The sequence below is a fragment of the Capra hircus genome, assembly GCF_001704415.2.
Source record: "Capra hircus breed San Clemente chromosome X unlocalized genomic scaffold, ASM170441v1, whole genome shotgun sequence".
In the NCBI taxonomy this organism is placed as follows: domain Eukaryota; kingdom Metazoa; phylum Chordata; class Mammalia; order Artiodactyla; family Bovidae; genus Capra; species Capra hircus.
The window spans coordinates 43,956,754-43,972,299 of NW_017189517.1; the positions used below are offsets into that span (position 1 = coordinate 43,956,754).

At 40.5% G+C, this 15,546-nt stretch overlaps 1 protein-coding gene across 1 annotated transcript; it reads left to right on the forward strand.

Annotated features, from left to right (window-relative positions):
- The first annotated feature begins 481 nt into the window (after positions 1 to 481).
- On the forward strand, positions 482 to 1,261 carry LOC108634445 (E3 ubiquitin-protein ligase SIAH1-like). The gene has a single exon (XM_018044113.1). It carries the CDS (start codon positions 482 to 484, stop codon positions 1,259 to 1,261), a length of 780 nt encoding a protein of 259 aa, XP_017899602.1.
- The last annotated feature ends 14,285 nt before the right edge of the window (positions 1,262 to 15,546 follow it).

The following is a 15,546-nucleotide window of genomic DNA, read 5'->3' on the forward strand; positions in this document are numbered from 1 at the left end:
TCATACTTTTCCCATAATGTCACCAGATTGTAGACAGTTACTAGGACTAGAACTGTTCTATGACCCAACACGCAAAATAGCTCTGGGCAAGGAATGCTGAGATTCTAACGTGACCTATTCCTTTAAAAAGATTCCTGTTGGCCCCCTGGGGCCGCAGGCACGCGGGCCGCGCTTCCCCGGTGGCCGCCACAGTGTGAGGTATTTGGCGCGAGCGCGCGCGAGTTTGGGAGCGCGCCGCACGCCGGCGTCGGGCTGTCGCGAGCTGCGACGACCCTTTGCGTCGGGCTGTCGTGAGCCGCGACGACCGTTGGTGGGCGCCCTCTCTAACGGCAGCGGCGAGCCACGGTCGCGTCGGTCCCGACACGAGGCAGAGGCAGTGGCGGTGGCGTGGCCCTCGCTGGTGGGCCTTGGTGGTGGCGACGACGACGACGGAGCGTGTGTGAACCAGAACTGAGGTCGAGGTGCGCTCTCCCCCACGGAAATGACTGACAACACTGTGTCCAACCGTGACTTGGCGAGTCTCTTTGAGTGTCCGGTGTGTTTTAACCATGTCTTGCCTCCAATTACACAGTGCCAGAGCGGCCACCTCGTTTGTAGTGAATGTCGCTCAAGGCTCACCCGTTGTCCAACTTGCCGGGGCCCGCTGACAGCCGTTCGCAACTTGGCCATGGAGAGAGTGGCCGATTTAGTACTCTTCCCGTGTAGATACGCCTCTTCCGGATGCGGAGCAACCTTGCCCCCCACAGAAAAAGCCGACCACGAAGAGCACTGTGAGTTCAGGCCCTGCCGTTGCCCTTGCCCTGGCGCTTCCTGTGGGTGGCAAGGCGCCATGGACGCCGTTGTACCACATGTGATGCAGCACTATAACAACTCCGTTATAACCCTAGAGGGAGAAGTTGTCGTTTTCCTTGCAGTCAACATTAATCTGGCTGGTACCCTTGACTGGGTGATGGTGCAGTCCTGTTTTGGGTCTCAGTTCTTACTAATTTTGGAGAAACTGGAAATCCACGGCGGTTACCAGAAATTCTTTGCCGCTGTCCAGCTGATAGGAACACGCGAGCAAGCTGAACATTTTACTTATCGACTTGAGCTAAATGGTACCAGGCGGCGATTGATGTGGGAAGCCATGCCTCTATCTATTCATGAGCGAATTGAAACAGCGTTTCTGAACTGTGACTGCCTAGTCTTCCACCCCAGAGTTGCGGAACTTTTCGCAGAAAATGGCGATTTAAGCATCAATGTAACTATTTCCATGACTTGAAATGGTGATCAAACATTTTATGACGAGTGTTTAAAACCAATACATTCAGTTTCACAGAGAATAAGGCACCTGTCTTCCTACCAACCAGAAACTTTGGGTAGGTTGAAGCTAGAGACATTAAGCTACAGAAGATGAAAGGGTGTTAAATACAGGAAATAGTTGCATGTAATAACACTAATAGATTTAAAATAAGCCAACAGTAAACCACTAGAAAATATAGGTATATTTATACCCAAGATGGGCATCTTTGGAATTAAAATAGGAACCTTTGAAAACTAATTCTGAATTTTTGTTTATGGTAGATTGAATGTACTGTTGAAAAATACTGGGTTCTATTTTGTGTGCCTGATCTGGTGTGTGTGTGTGTGTGTGTGTGTGTGTGTGTGTGCACGCACACGCACATGCTTGGATTTCTTCTCCTATAACTGACAAGCCATATTGACTGGTCTTGGACCACTGCATTTCCCTTCTGTGAGTCAATACATAGTGCTCTTGTGTGTGTATTTTTGAGTGTGTGTTTATGCATTTGCTAATTTTTAATTCTAGTTTTTAATTAAATAAATTTGACTTTCTTTTCTGTAAAAGAAACTAAAATGACTCTTATTTATTTGATGGTCACTACAAAGAGTTTTTCAGGGATTTGGAAATGAGAGCATTCTGTATTTGGTGTAGAGCAAAAAAAGCTATTCATGTAAGGGGTTTTCCTGATAGCTCCACTGGTGAAGAATCTGGCTGCAATGCAGGAGAGCATGGTTCGATTGCTGGGTGGGGGAAAAAGCCGCTGGAGAGAGATAAGCTACCCACTCCAGTATTCTTGGGCTTCCCTTGTGGCTCAGCTGGTAAAGAATCCGCCTGCAATGTGGGAAGTTTGGGTTTGACCCCAGGTTGGGAAGATGCCCTGCAGAAGGGAAAGCCTTACCCACTCCAATATGCTGGCCTGGAGCATTACAAGGACTGTAGATCACCTGGAGAAGGGAATGGGTACCCACTGGAGTATTCTAGCCTGGAGAATTCCATGGACTAGAGTCCATGTGGTCAAAAGTGGGAGAAGGGATAGGTTACCCATTCCAGTATAACGGGGCTTCCCTTGTGGCTCAGCTGGTAAAGAATCTGCCTGCACTGTGGGAGATCTGGGTTGGATTCCTGGATTGGGAATATCACCTGGAGAAGGGAATGGCCACCCACTCCAGTATTCTGGCCTGGAGAATTCCATGGACTGTATCGTCCATGTGGTCGCAAAGTGTGGACTGTATATCCTCTGTATATCCTCTGGAGAATGGAATGGCTAGCCACTCCGGTATTCTCGCCAGGAGAATTCCATGCACTGTGTATTCCATGTGGTCACAAAGAGTGAGAGAATGAATGAGAAAGAGTGAGACTACCCACTGCAACATTTCCAGGCTTTCCCTGTGGCTTAGCTGGTAAAGAATCTGCATGCAATGTGGGAGATCTGGGTTCTATCCCTTGGTTGGGAAGATCCCCTGGAGAAGGGAAAGGCTACCCACTCCAGTATTCTGGCCTGGTGAATTCCATGGACTGTATCGTCCATGTGGTCGCAAAGTGTGGGAGAAGGGATTGGATACCCACTTCTCTATTCTTGGGCTTCCTTTGTGGCTCAGCTGGTAAAGAATCAGGCTGCAAAGTGGGAGATCTCAGTTTGATCCCTGGTTGGGAAGATTCCCTGGAGAATGGAAAGGCTATGCACCCTAGGATTCTGGTCTGTAGAATTCCATGGACTATAGATCCCCTGGAGAAGGGAACGACTACCCACTCCAGTATTCTGGCCTGGAGAATCCATGGACTCTACAGTCCATGCGTTCACAAGAGTCAGACAGTCCTGAGCGACTTTCACTTTCACTTTCTTTCACTGCAGATTAGCTTAAATGCCATGGAAATTTTGTTTCAAAACTCAAACTTGGAATTTGAGTTCATCAATAAACTAGACACATTTTCATGAGAATCTTGGTATTGTACGTCTCTTCCTTTTTCCTTAAACATTTCATTACAATTTTCACAAATAGCTCTTAACAGGTTGTGATGAGATATTTCTCTTCCAGGACTGATTAAAAGATATTCATGTGGATTTAAAACCAAATGTCTATGAGAAAAACAAGTCAGATTTGACTCCTACAGGCAATGCAGGAATATTAATACCACTGAATTGTATAACTTTCTATCAATTTCACCTTTCCAATTACCTTGCTAAAAGTAAAAAAGAAAGGTAAAAGCTAATAATCTGATCTGAAGCTACTAAGTGTTGAAATAGGCAGGTTATTGAAAGGTGCTGAGAGAGCATGTGGGTGTGTCATTGTTTCTAACTCTGAACAAGTTCAAAGTTGTTAACAAGTTGTTAGCTGTTCTAAAATTAGGACCTAAACTCTATAATAAAGATTTGATAAACAACAAGTTTGTACTGTATAGCACAGCGAACTATATTTAATATCCTGTGATAAACCATAAAGGAAAAGAATATTTCATAGTGTATATATATATATATCTGAATCACTTTGCTGTGCAGCAGAAATTAACACAACATTGTGAATCAACTCTACTCCAGTAATTTTTTTTTTTTAAGAGTAAGATTTCTTAGTTTACTCCATCTACCTAAGGGAATGAGGATCTACTCTTCTCCATAACATAGATCATATTTACTTAATGGTCTTCTGGACTAGCTCTATGCCTTACATTGTTAAGGATGTCAAATATTTAACAACCTTGTCATATTAATTATTAATTTTGCAAGCCTTACTTTTGGAAATAATGCTTTATTTGTTTTTGCCATTTTAAGAGTTCCGTAGTATAGTCTCTAAAAAATTAAATGAAGAAAATTGATAATTATATCACAAATAAAGATGTGTGCCGGGAGCAAGCATGGGAGATCCCACCCATGACAAGGTCATGCGGAGAGGCCTGATGGGCAAGGCGAGTCAGGCCTCAGGGTTCCCCCTGGAATTTCCTGAGCACGTACCCCCAAAACCAGAGTCGGCCTGATTTTATTGTTCTGTGCTTTCCACTCTTCTGACATTCTCTGGAAAAAAAGTTATTTCAGGGCTTCAGTCTCCTGCAAAAGAATGTCTCGGCTTAAAACCCCCTCTGATGGCTCTCTAATTTGCCTAACAGTTTCCCCCGGACTTTTTACAACTTGTAAATTGCTTACAGCCCCCCAACTGCGAGAGGCACAAAGCTTAAAGCATCTTAAAGATACAGAGCCTTTTCTAAGAGCTAAAAATCCTATTGGTGATGGGTTTTCACTGTTGACTCAATGACTGCTGCCAGGCCTCCATATTCTTTATCTTTTTAGACACCTGAAGGATATTAATCAATGTAATAGGGATATAGAAAAAAGAATATAGTAGTTTTGATGTTAGCAACATTAGACTTTTGAGTTAATTACTTTTCTCTTTATAAATCACTGTACTCCTTTTCATTGTTATAAATTGTTGTAGCTTTGCTATGTAAAAATGTAACTTTATTTAGTGCTTTCTGAGAGTGGCACCAGACTTTGGGAAGATCAACACAAATAAGTCTTCTGGTTGACAAACCCTTATCAGAAAAGGGCCGTAAAATGTTAATTGGCCCTCTGGCCAGAAGATGATGTAAATCACCTAAGACTTGTGTATACAACTAGGTATGCAGAGAGAAAGCCTGGTTTTGATAAGAGTCAGGGCTACTGATGCTGCATAATTTTGTATTACCCATTGATCTCTATGAACAATCAAAAAGGTATAAAAGGCCTTTCTGGACAATAGAGGTTGGGCCAGTCGCTGGACTGGTTTCCCCCGTGTCTCCTCTTTACTCTAATTTCAGGCTGAATTCCCATCTGGGGCTTGGAAGCTCGCCATGTCTACTTGCTTGCCCTGGCTTCTAAGATCTGTACGAGAGTGAGCCCAAGGCGGGACGCCCTCTGATATTCAAATGGATGCCAGTGGCCTAATGTAGATGGTGCAAACTTCTTGTCTTGAAGTTTTATTGGTTTTCCATGTAAACCAAGTTATTCAGCCTCTTTTCTCCACTTAATTTTCCTACTACACTATTTCTTCCTAATCTAATCTTATATTTCTAATTAAATAAATAAATAAGTTTTTCCTCGCCTACGCCATTCACCCTTCAAATTACCCTGGATCCACCGGGGCTGGACCCCAGCAGATGTGTATATTAAGTTTTAATGTTTTTGAAGCTATTGCTCTATTAAAAAATGAGTTGAACATTTAAACCATAAATTGTCTTAGGAATATACGTGTTCAACAATATCAACTGCATTTAACCAGTTAAAGCACTAATAATGAATACATGAACAAAGCTAGAATACTGGACAAGCTATCTTTAATGCAAAAATAGAGAAGAATCATCTTTGATATTCAATAGGCAATCTAAATAGTTAACCTCTAGGGGTAATGGAGAAGGCAATGGCGCTCCATTCCAGTACTCTTGCCTGGAAAATCCCATGGACGGAAGAGCCTGGTAGGCTACAGTCCATGGGGTCACTAAGAGTCGGACACGACTGAGCGACTTCACGTTCACTTTTCACTTTTCTGCCTTAGAGAAGGAAATGACAACCCACTCCAGTGTCTTGCCTGGAGAATCCCAGGGACGGGGGAGCCTGGTGGGCTGCCGTCTATAGGGTCGCACAGAGTTGGACATGACTGAAGCGACTTAGCAGCAGCAGCAGCAATAGCAGCAGCATACATATACATACATAAATTTGAGGAAGGGAAGACATTGGTTGCAGTCTATGGATCACCATAGAAACATCGTCTTTCTTCCACATTGCCCATCACCTACATCAATGAGTTTCACCACTCCCTGCTTTTACTTGCTTCATTTCCCACTCCCCCATTCCCTACACATATGGTCTGCTCCAGATGTCTTCATTCTGGGGGACCAAAACATAGGTTCTTTTCTCAAAAAATGTTGTCATCCTAAAAAAGTCTTCCTGTGAGAGGCCTTCTGTGCCAGTCAACTGCTGAGATCAATTCCCCACAGTTCCAGATTGATTCTTTCAAATCTCCATCAGAAGCAGGGAGAAAGGAAAAAAGAAACTGTGACAAATCTACATTCACTGATATAAACTCTCTAAACTTAAGAAATTTGCTCACACATAGTCTCATTAATGGCAATTTTTTTAAATCTCAATTTTATTTACTTACTTTACAATATTGTATTGGTTTTGCCATACATTGACATGAATCTGCCATGGGTGTGCATGTGTTCCCAATCCTGAACCCCCCCTTCCACCTCCCTCCCCATTCCATCCCTCTAGGCTATCCCAGTGCACCAGCCCTGAGGACCCTGTTATTTATCTTGCATCTGCAGATGGGAACTTTCCTCTTCAGTAATGTTCATCCTTAACAGCATCCTGGAACACAATTATCTTTGCCAAAAAGCATCTGGAAGAGAGAATGTTATCTTTTACAAACCATTCTCAGCCAGGAAGACTACAAGGTAGATAAGAAAAATAGTTTTATTACAGATAAGATGAAATCCTGTTTCATTTTCCCTCTCTCATTCTAACTCAATCATACTGACCTCCCTGCTATCATTCTGATCTGGAGGCTCACTTCTGCCTCAGGGCCTTTTCATTACATTTCACCTTGCCTCAGAAGGTCTTCCCCCACAATTTCTCTTCCTTATCTCTTCTCTAGTCCTGTCCACTTATTAGAGGAGGTTTCTCTGTTTTCCTGTTTAAAACTACAGACCTCTTTCCCCTGTTCCAACTCTCAGTTCAGTTCAGTTCAGTCGCTTAGTCATGTCCGACTCTTTGCGACCCCATGAATCGGAGCACACCAGGCCTCCCTGTCCATCACCAACTCCCGGAGTGCAATCAGACTAATGTCCATCGAGTCAGTGATGCCATCCAGCCATCTCATCTTGGGTCGTCCCCTTCTCCTCCTGCGCCAAATCCCTCCCAGCATCAGAGTCTTTTCCAATGAGTTAATTCTTTTCATGAAGTGGCCAAAGTACTGGAGTTTCAGCTTTAGCATCATTCCTTCCAAAGAAATCCCAGGGCTGATCTCCTTCAGAATGGATTGGTTGGATCTCCTTGCAGTCCAAGGTACTCTCAAGAGTCTTCTCCAACACCACAGTTCAAAAACATCAATTCTTCAGCGCTCAGCCTTCTTCCCAGTCCAACTCTCACATCCATACATGACCACAGGAAAAACCATAGCCTTGACTAGACGAACCTTAGTCGGCAAAGTAACGTCTCTGCTTTTGAATATGCTGTCTAGGTTGGTCATAACTTTCCTTCCAAGGAGTAAGCGTCTTTTACTTTCATGGCCGCAGTCACCATCTGCAGATTTTCGAGCCCAAAAACTAAAGTCTGACACTGTTTCCACTGTTTCCCCATCTATTTCCCATGAAGTGATGGGACCGGATGCCATGATCTTCGTTTTCTGAATGTTGAGCTTTAAGCCAACTTTTTCACTCTCTTCTTTCACTTTCATCAAGAGGCTTTTTAGCTCCACATCACTTTCTGCCATAAAGGTGGTGTCATCTGCATATCTGAGGTTATTGATATTTCTCCTGGCAATCTTGATTCCAGCTTGTGTTTCTTCCAGTCCAGGGTTTCTCATGATGTACTCTGTATAGATGTTAAATAAGCCCAGTGACAATATACAGCTTTGACGTACTCCATTTCCTATTTGGAACCAGTCTGTTGTTCCATGTCCAGTTCTAACTGTTGCTTCCTGACCTGCTTACAGATTTCTCAAGAGGCAGGTTAGGTGGTCTGGTATTCCCATCTCTTTCAGAATTTTCCACAGTTTTTTGTGATCCACACAGTCAAAGGCTTTGGCATAGTCAATAAAGCAGAAATAGATGTTTTTCTGGAACTCTCTTGCTTTTCCCATGATCCAACGGATGTTGACAATTTGATCTCTGGTTCCTCTGCCTTTTCTAAAACCAGCTTGAACATCAGGTAGTTTTCAGTTCATGTATTGCTGAAGTCTGGCTTGGAGAATTTTGAGCATTACTTTACTAGCATGTGAGATGAGTGCAATTGTGTGGTAGTTTGAGCATTCTTTGGCATTGCCTTTCTTTGAGATTGGAATGAAAACTGACCTTTTCCAGTCCTGTGGCCACTGCTGAGTTTTCCAAATGTGCTGGCATATTGAGTGCAGCACTTTCACAGCATCATCTTTCAGGATTTGAAATAGCTCCACTGGAATTCCATCACCTCCACTAGCTTTGTTCATAGTGATGCTTTCTAAGGCCCACTTGACTTCACTTTACAGGATGTCTGACTCTAGATGAGTGATCACACCATCGCGATTATCTGGGTTGTGAAGATCATTTTTGTACAGTTCCTCTGTGTATTCTTTCCACCTCTTCTTAATATCTTCTGCTTCTGTTAGGTCCACACCATTTCTGTCCTTTATTGAGCCCATCTTTGCATGAAATATTCCCTTGGTATCTCTAATTTTTGTGAAGAGATCTCTAGTCTTTCCCATTCTGTTGTTTTCCTCTATTTCTTTGCATTGATCGCTGAAGAAGGCTTTCTTATCTCTTCTTGCTATTCTTTGGAACTCTGCATTCAGATGCTTAGATCTTTCCTTTTCTCCTTTGCTTGTCACCTCTCTTCTTTTCACAGCTATTTGTAAGGCCTCCCCAGACAGCCATTTTTCTTTCTTGCATTTCTCTTCCATGGGGACGATCTTGATCCCTGTCTCCTGTACAATGTCATGAAACTCATTCCATAGATCATCAGGCACTCTATCTATCAGATCTAGGCCCTTAGATCTATTTCTCCACTTCCACTGCATAATCATAAGGGATTTGATTTAGGTCATACCTGAATGGTCTATCTGTTTTCCCTACTTTCTTCAATTTAAGTCTGAATTTGGCAATAAGGAGTTCATGATCTGAGCCACAGTCAGCTTCCGGTCTTGTTTTTGCTGTCTGTATAGAGCTTCTCCATCTTTGGCTGCAAGGAATATAATCAATCTGATTTCAGTGTTGACCATCTAATGATGTCCATTCATAGAGTCTTCTCTAGCGTCTCGTTCTCTGAAAATGCAGAAGGAAGCAAATTCTGCAAGACTTAAGAAAGAAGCAAATAATAGGTGGGTCTGCAGGCAAGTCATAAAGATGGTAAAGAGATAATAAAGACATCCCTTTGGATATCTGCTATTAACATTTCCTCTGTGAACTCAATGACTGAAAGTGAAATGGATGTGGTTGTGTCAACATTTGTCACCATGTTATTTATATAGTAAAGTTTTTAAAAGCAATCCAAATGCTTACCACAGGGATGTGTAAAATAAATATGACATGTGCTACACTGTTTTAGTACAAATATTTAAAAATCCTGTCATAAAAGAGTATTTTAGATGGAAGAAATTATTTACTATATGTTTTACATGAAAATAATAGTTTGCAAAAGAATGTGTATGTTATGGTATTGTTGTTATTTTAGTCACTAAGTCATGTCCGACTCTATTGCAACCCCATGGACTGTAGCCTGCTAGGCTCCTTGTCTGTGGAATTCTCCAGGCAAGAATACTGGAGTGGGTTGCCATTTCCTTCCAGAGAGATTCTTCCTGACCCAGGGATCAAACCTGCCTCTCCTGCATTCTATACCACTGAGCACCCAGGAAAGCCAGAAAATACTTTGCTCCCATGATAAAATAATGTAAGCATTAATTTGTACCCCTTTAACATCTAGCTCCGGTCATATTGGCTGTCTTAGTAAAAAGAAAATTTTAATAAGAAATAAATATTTACATAGCAAAAAATCATAACAGCATAACTTACTCTACTGTTAAGTATAGAAAATGTAAAAATAGTTTGTGGAATTATATTTCCATTGAAAAAATCATAGGGCTGAATTGTGCATTAATCAAAATAGCTATCAGATTTTTTAAGCTATAGGCCAGACACTGTGGTTAGTATTTCACCTCGCAATTCTATGAGGGTGTCAATATGATCTTTATTGTATGGATGATAAAACTGAGGCCTTTAGAGTCCATTTGTTAAAATAGTTCACCAGGAAGAGGCAGACTTAGGTTTGGAACCCAGGTCTTCTGATCCTGGTGGCAGTGTGCTGAACTATACAATGACAGGAATTTAAAAAAACAGCTTCAGTAAGCCTGCTTCACAAACCTACACCCCTGCTAGCAAAATCACCATTTTAACTGAAAAAAAAAATTAAATGAACCAATATAGAAAAAAATTCCATATTGATTAATAGTAAAACCATTTATTTTCTAAAAAGATATTGAGACAGTTTTTCTGGAGAAATTAATATTTGCCAATGAAAAAAATATTTCTATTAAAGGAATAGAATGATAAAATGGAACATTGAATGATAGTGATTCTATCTACCAAAAATAAAAGAAGAACAATGAATGAATTAATTAAAGAGTGTAAAACTGGAGTCAGGGAGAACAGTAATATGCTTGTTTAATAATCTGGGAAAGAATCTTGTTGGCCTGAACAAGGGTAGTGATAGTGGAGATGGAGAAAAATGGATGAGATTAATAGGGAATTCAACAGATAGATCCAGCAGAGCATGGACACTGACTTGATGTTTTAGAAGACAAAATGGAGAAATCATATATGACTACCAGGTTTCTAACTTAATAAGCTGGGTGGATTACAGCATCATTTGTTGAGATGGAAAACGCCAAAGAGCAAAATTGAGCATGGAAGGCAAAGTAATCAAATTTAGACATGTTCTATTTAAGGTGTGTGTAAGATAGCCACCTAAATTTGTATAGTAGGCCACCAGATACACAGGTCCAATTGTTGGTGAAGAGATTTGGGTTGAAGATATAGGTTTGAGAGTTTTCAGAACAGGCAGGTTAATTGTAGCAATGAGAGCAGATGATATTATCCAGTGAGAGAGTATAAATTAGTAGTAAAAAGAGTAAATAAAAGAATCCTGATGACCATGAATGTTGAAGTAATTAACAGAGGAGAGGAACTAGACAAAGGCCCTGAAAATGAATAAATGTAGAAGTCCAAGACATTGATTGTCTTAAAAAACAAAGGGAGAAAACTTCTCAGGGAGCACTAGTTAAAAAGAAATTCTCATATGCTGCAGAGCGACCAAGTGAAATAAGAATTTCAAAACATCTGTTTAGTAACAAAGTTATTAACACCTTTAAGAACAGTTTCAGTGATAGGGGTATAATCCTCCATTTGCCCTTTTAGTCAACAGACGTTTTTATTGAATGCCTACTCTTAGCATGGCACTGTGTTAGATATTGCAGATGCAATTTTAAGCAAGAATGTTATCCTCATTCTCATGGAGCTTGCAATCTTGTGAGGGAGACAGATATTAATAACTCAGTCATGTAAATAAATTCTAAGTTGCTGTTCTGACAAGGGAAAATGTTATGTATGAGTATACATGAAATACAGGGGTTGTGACCTGGAAGGTTTCTCTGTGGAAATGACATGAACTAAAATGTAATGGATATGTATAAATCAACTAGACATAGCAGAGTGAGGATACTGTGATGATTAGGGTTCTGGGTGAAGGAGAGGGCACTTGTAAAGATCTGGGACAAGAAGAAATGTGGCCTATTCATGGAATTTTATTTTTTTAAAGTGTGTCTATGGTATAGAGAATAAGGGGGAACATGATAAGAAAGGTGAAGAGAGGCGGGCTTATGCAGATCATGCAGCTAAGAATTTGTTTTTTGTCTGAAAAGCAGTAGGAAGTCATTGAAAGGGTTTATTATAGACATCTATCTGAGGGTAGGGGACAGAGTTGACATAATCAGGTTTGCAATTAAAAGGTTGATCTGGTTTCTGTTAGTAAAAAGAATTTGAAAGAGAGGAACTGTAGAGGAAGGGAGAACTGTTTGTTAGGATTTAAGTTTGCAGTGGTCCAGGCAAGAGAGAGCAATGGTATGAACTAAAATAATAGAAATGAAAAGAAGTAAATGGACTCAACTTTATTTAGAAGGTAAAATGAATAATACTTTCTGATCAATTAGATATGAGTTTGAGGAAGAGGGAGGTGTCCAAAAAAAATGGCATGCACACAAAAAACACTTTCCAAATTTCTGAGTAAAGACAGCTGAGACATATTTTCTGAAACATTTGGCTGAGAAATTGGAAAGACAAGAGAGAGTATCTAGGGATAGACATGAGGTTAGTGAAGAAGGTTTTTCCTATTTGTTTTTATTTTTTTCCCTCCTTACTAAACCTTTTCAAAATTTGTTTAATTTTTAATTAATGGATAATTGCTTTCCAGAATTTTGTTTTTTATCAAACCTCAACATGAATCAGCCATGCGTATGCATATATCCCTTCCCTTTTAAACCTCCCTCCCACCTCCCTCCCTATCCCACCGCTCTAGGTTGATCCAGAGCCCGTGTTTGAATTTCCTGAGACATACAGCAAATTCCTATTGGCTATCTATTTTATATATGGTAATGTAAGTTTCCATCTTACTCTCTCCATACATCTCACCCTCTCCTCCCCTCTCCCCATGCCCATGAGTCAATTCTCTATGTCCATTTCTCCACTGCTGCCCTGGAAATAAATTCTTCAGTACCATTTTTCTAGATTCCATATATATGCGTTAGTATATGATATTTATCTTTCTCTTTCTGACTTACTTCACTCTGTATAATAGGCTATAGGTTCATCCACCTCATTAGAACTAACCGTTAAGGGAGATATGGCCGTGGACTGCTTTTATTTTTTAAGATGATAAACACATAAGTATGATGAAATGTTGACCTAGAGAGATGGAAGAAAATTCATATACAAGAGAAAGAAAAAATAATCAAAGGTCTCGTTCTCTGAAAATGCAGAAGGAAGCAAATTCTGCAAGACTTAAGAAAGAAGCAAATAATAGGTGGGTCTGCAGGCAAGTCATAAAGATGGTAAAGAGATAATAAAGACATCCCCTTCGGATATCTGCTATTAACATTTCCTCTGTGAACTCAATGACTGAAAGTGAAATGGGATGTGGTTGTGTCAACATTTGTCACCATGTTATTTATATTAGTAAAGTTTTAAAAGCAATCCAAATGCTTACCACAGGGATGTGTAAAATAAATTATGACATGTGCTACACTGTTTTAGTACAAATATTTAAAAATCCTGTCATAAAAGAGTATTTTAGATGGAAGGAAATTATTTACTATATGTTTTACATGAAAATAATAGTTTGCAAAAGAATGTGTATGGTATGGTATTGTTGTTATTTAGTCACTAAGTCATGTCCGACTCTATTGCAACCCCATGGACTGTAGCCTGCTAGGCTCCTCTGTCTGTGGAATTCTCCAGGCAAGAATACTGGAGTGGGTTGCCATTTCCTTCCAGAGAGATTCTTCCTGACCCAGGGATCAAACCTGCCTCTCCTGCATTCTATACCACTGAGCCACCAGGAAAGCCAGAAAAATACTTTGCTCCCATGATAAAATAATGTAAGCATTAATTTGTATCCCCCCTTTAACATCTAGCTCCTGGGTCATATTGGCTGTCTTAGTAAAAAGAAAATTTTAATAAGAAATAAATATTTACATAGCAAAAATCATAACAGCATAACTTACTCTACTGTTAAGTATAGAAAATGTAAAAAATAGTTGTGGAATTATATTTCCATTGAAAAATCATAGGGCTGAATTGTGCATTAATCAAAATAGCTATCAGATTTTTAAGCTATAGGCCAGACACTGTGGTTAGTATTTCACCTCGCAATTCTATGAGGGTGTCAATATGATCTTTATTGTATGGATGATAAAACTGAGGCCTTTAGAGTCCATTTGGTTAAAATAGTTCACCAGGAAGAGGCAGACTTAGGTTTGGAACCCAGGTCTGTCTGATCCTGGTGGCAGTGTGCTGAACTATACAATGACAGGAATTTAAAAAACAGCTTCAGTAAGCCTGCTTCACAAACCTACACCCCTGCTAGCAAAATCACCATTTTAACTGAAAAAAAAAATTAAATGAACCAATATAAGAAAAAAAATTCCATATTGATTAATAAGTAAAACCATTTATTTCTAAAAAGATATTGAGACAGTTTTTCTGGAGGAAATTAATATTGCCAATGCTACAGAAACGATCACAGCCCTGTCTCATTTCTTAAACAATTCAGTTCAGTTAGGTCGCTCAATCAGGTCTGACTCTTTGTGACCCCTTGAATTGCAGCACGCCAGGCTTCCCTGTCCATCACCAACTCCCAGAGTTCACCCAAACTCATGTCCATCGAGTCGGAGATGCCATCTGGACATTTCATCATCTGTCATCCCCTTCTACTACTGCCCCCAATCCCTCCCAGCATCAGAGTCTTTTCCAATGAGTCAGCTCTTCACATGAGGTGGCCAAAGTACTGGAGTTCCAGCTTTAGCATCACTCTGTCCAAAGAACACCCAGGACTGATCTTCTTTAGAATGGACTGGTTGGATCTCCTTGCAGTCCAAGGGACTCTCAAGAGTCTTCTCCAACACCGCAGTTCAAAAGCATCAATTCTTCGGCACTCAGCTTTCTTCACAGTCCAACTTTCACATCCATACATGACTACTGGAAAAACCATAGCCTTGACTAGATGGACGTTTGTTGGCAAAGTAATGTCTCTGCTTGTGAATATGCTATCTAGGTTGGTCATAAATTTCCTCCAAGGAGTAAGCGTCTTTTAATTTCATGGCTGCAATCACCATCTGCAGTGATTTTAAAGCCCCAAAAAATAAAGTCTGACACTGTTTCCATTCTTTCCCCATTTATTTTCCATGAATTGATGGGACCATTTGCCATGATCTTTGTTTTCTGAATGTTGAGCTTTAAGACAACTTATTCACTCTCCTCTTTCACTTTCATCAAGAGGCTTTTTAGTTCCTCTTCACTTTCTGCCATAAGGGTCGTGTCATCTGCATATCTGAGATTATTGATATTTTTCCCAGCAACCTTGATTCCAGCTTGTGCTTTTTGCAGCCCAGTGTTTCACATTATGTACTCTGCATATAAGGTAAATAAGTAGGGTGATAATATACAGCCTTGATGTACTCCTTTTCCTATTTGGAACTAGTCTATTGATTGTTCCATGTGAAGTTCTGACTCTTGCTTCCTGACCTGCATACAGATTTCTCAAGAGGCAGGTCAGGTGCTCTGGTATTCCCCTCTCTTTCAGAACTTTCCACAGTTTATTGTGATCCCCAGAGTCAAAGGCTTTGGCATAGTCAATAAAGCAGAAATAGATATTTTTCTGGAACTCTCTTCCTTTTTCCATGATCCAGCAGATGTTGGCAATTTGATCTCTGGTTCCTCTGCTTTCTCTAAAACCAGCTTGAACATCAGGAAGTTAATGGTACACATATTGTTGAAGC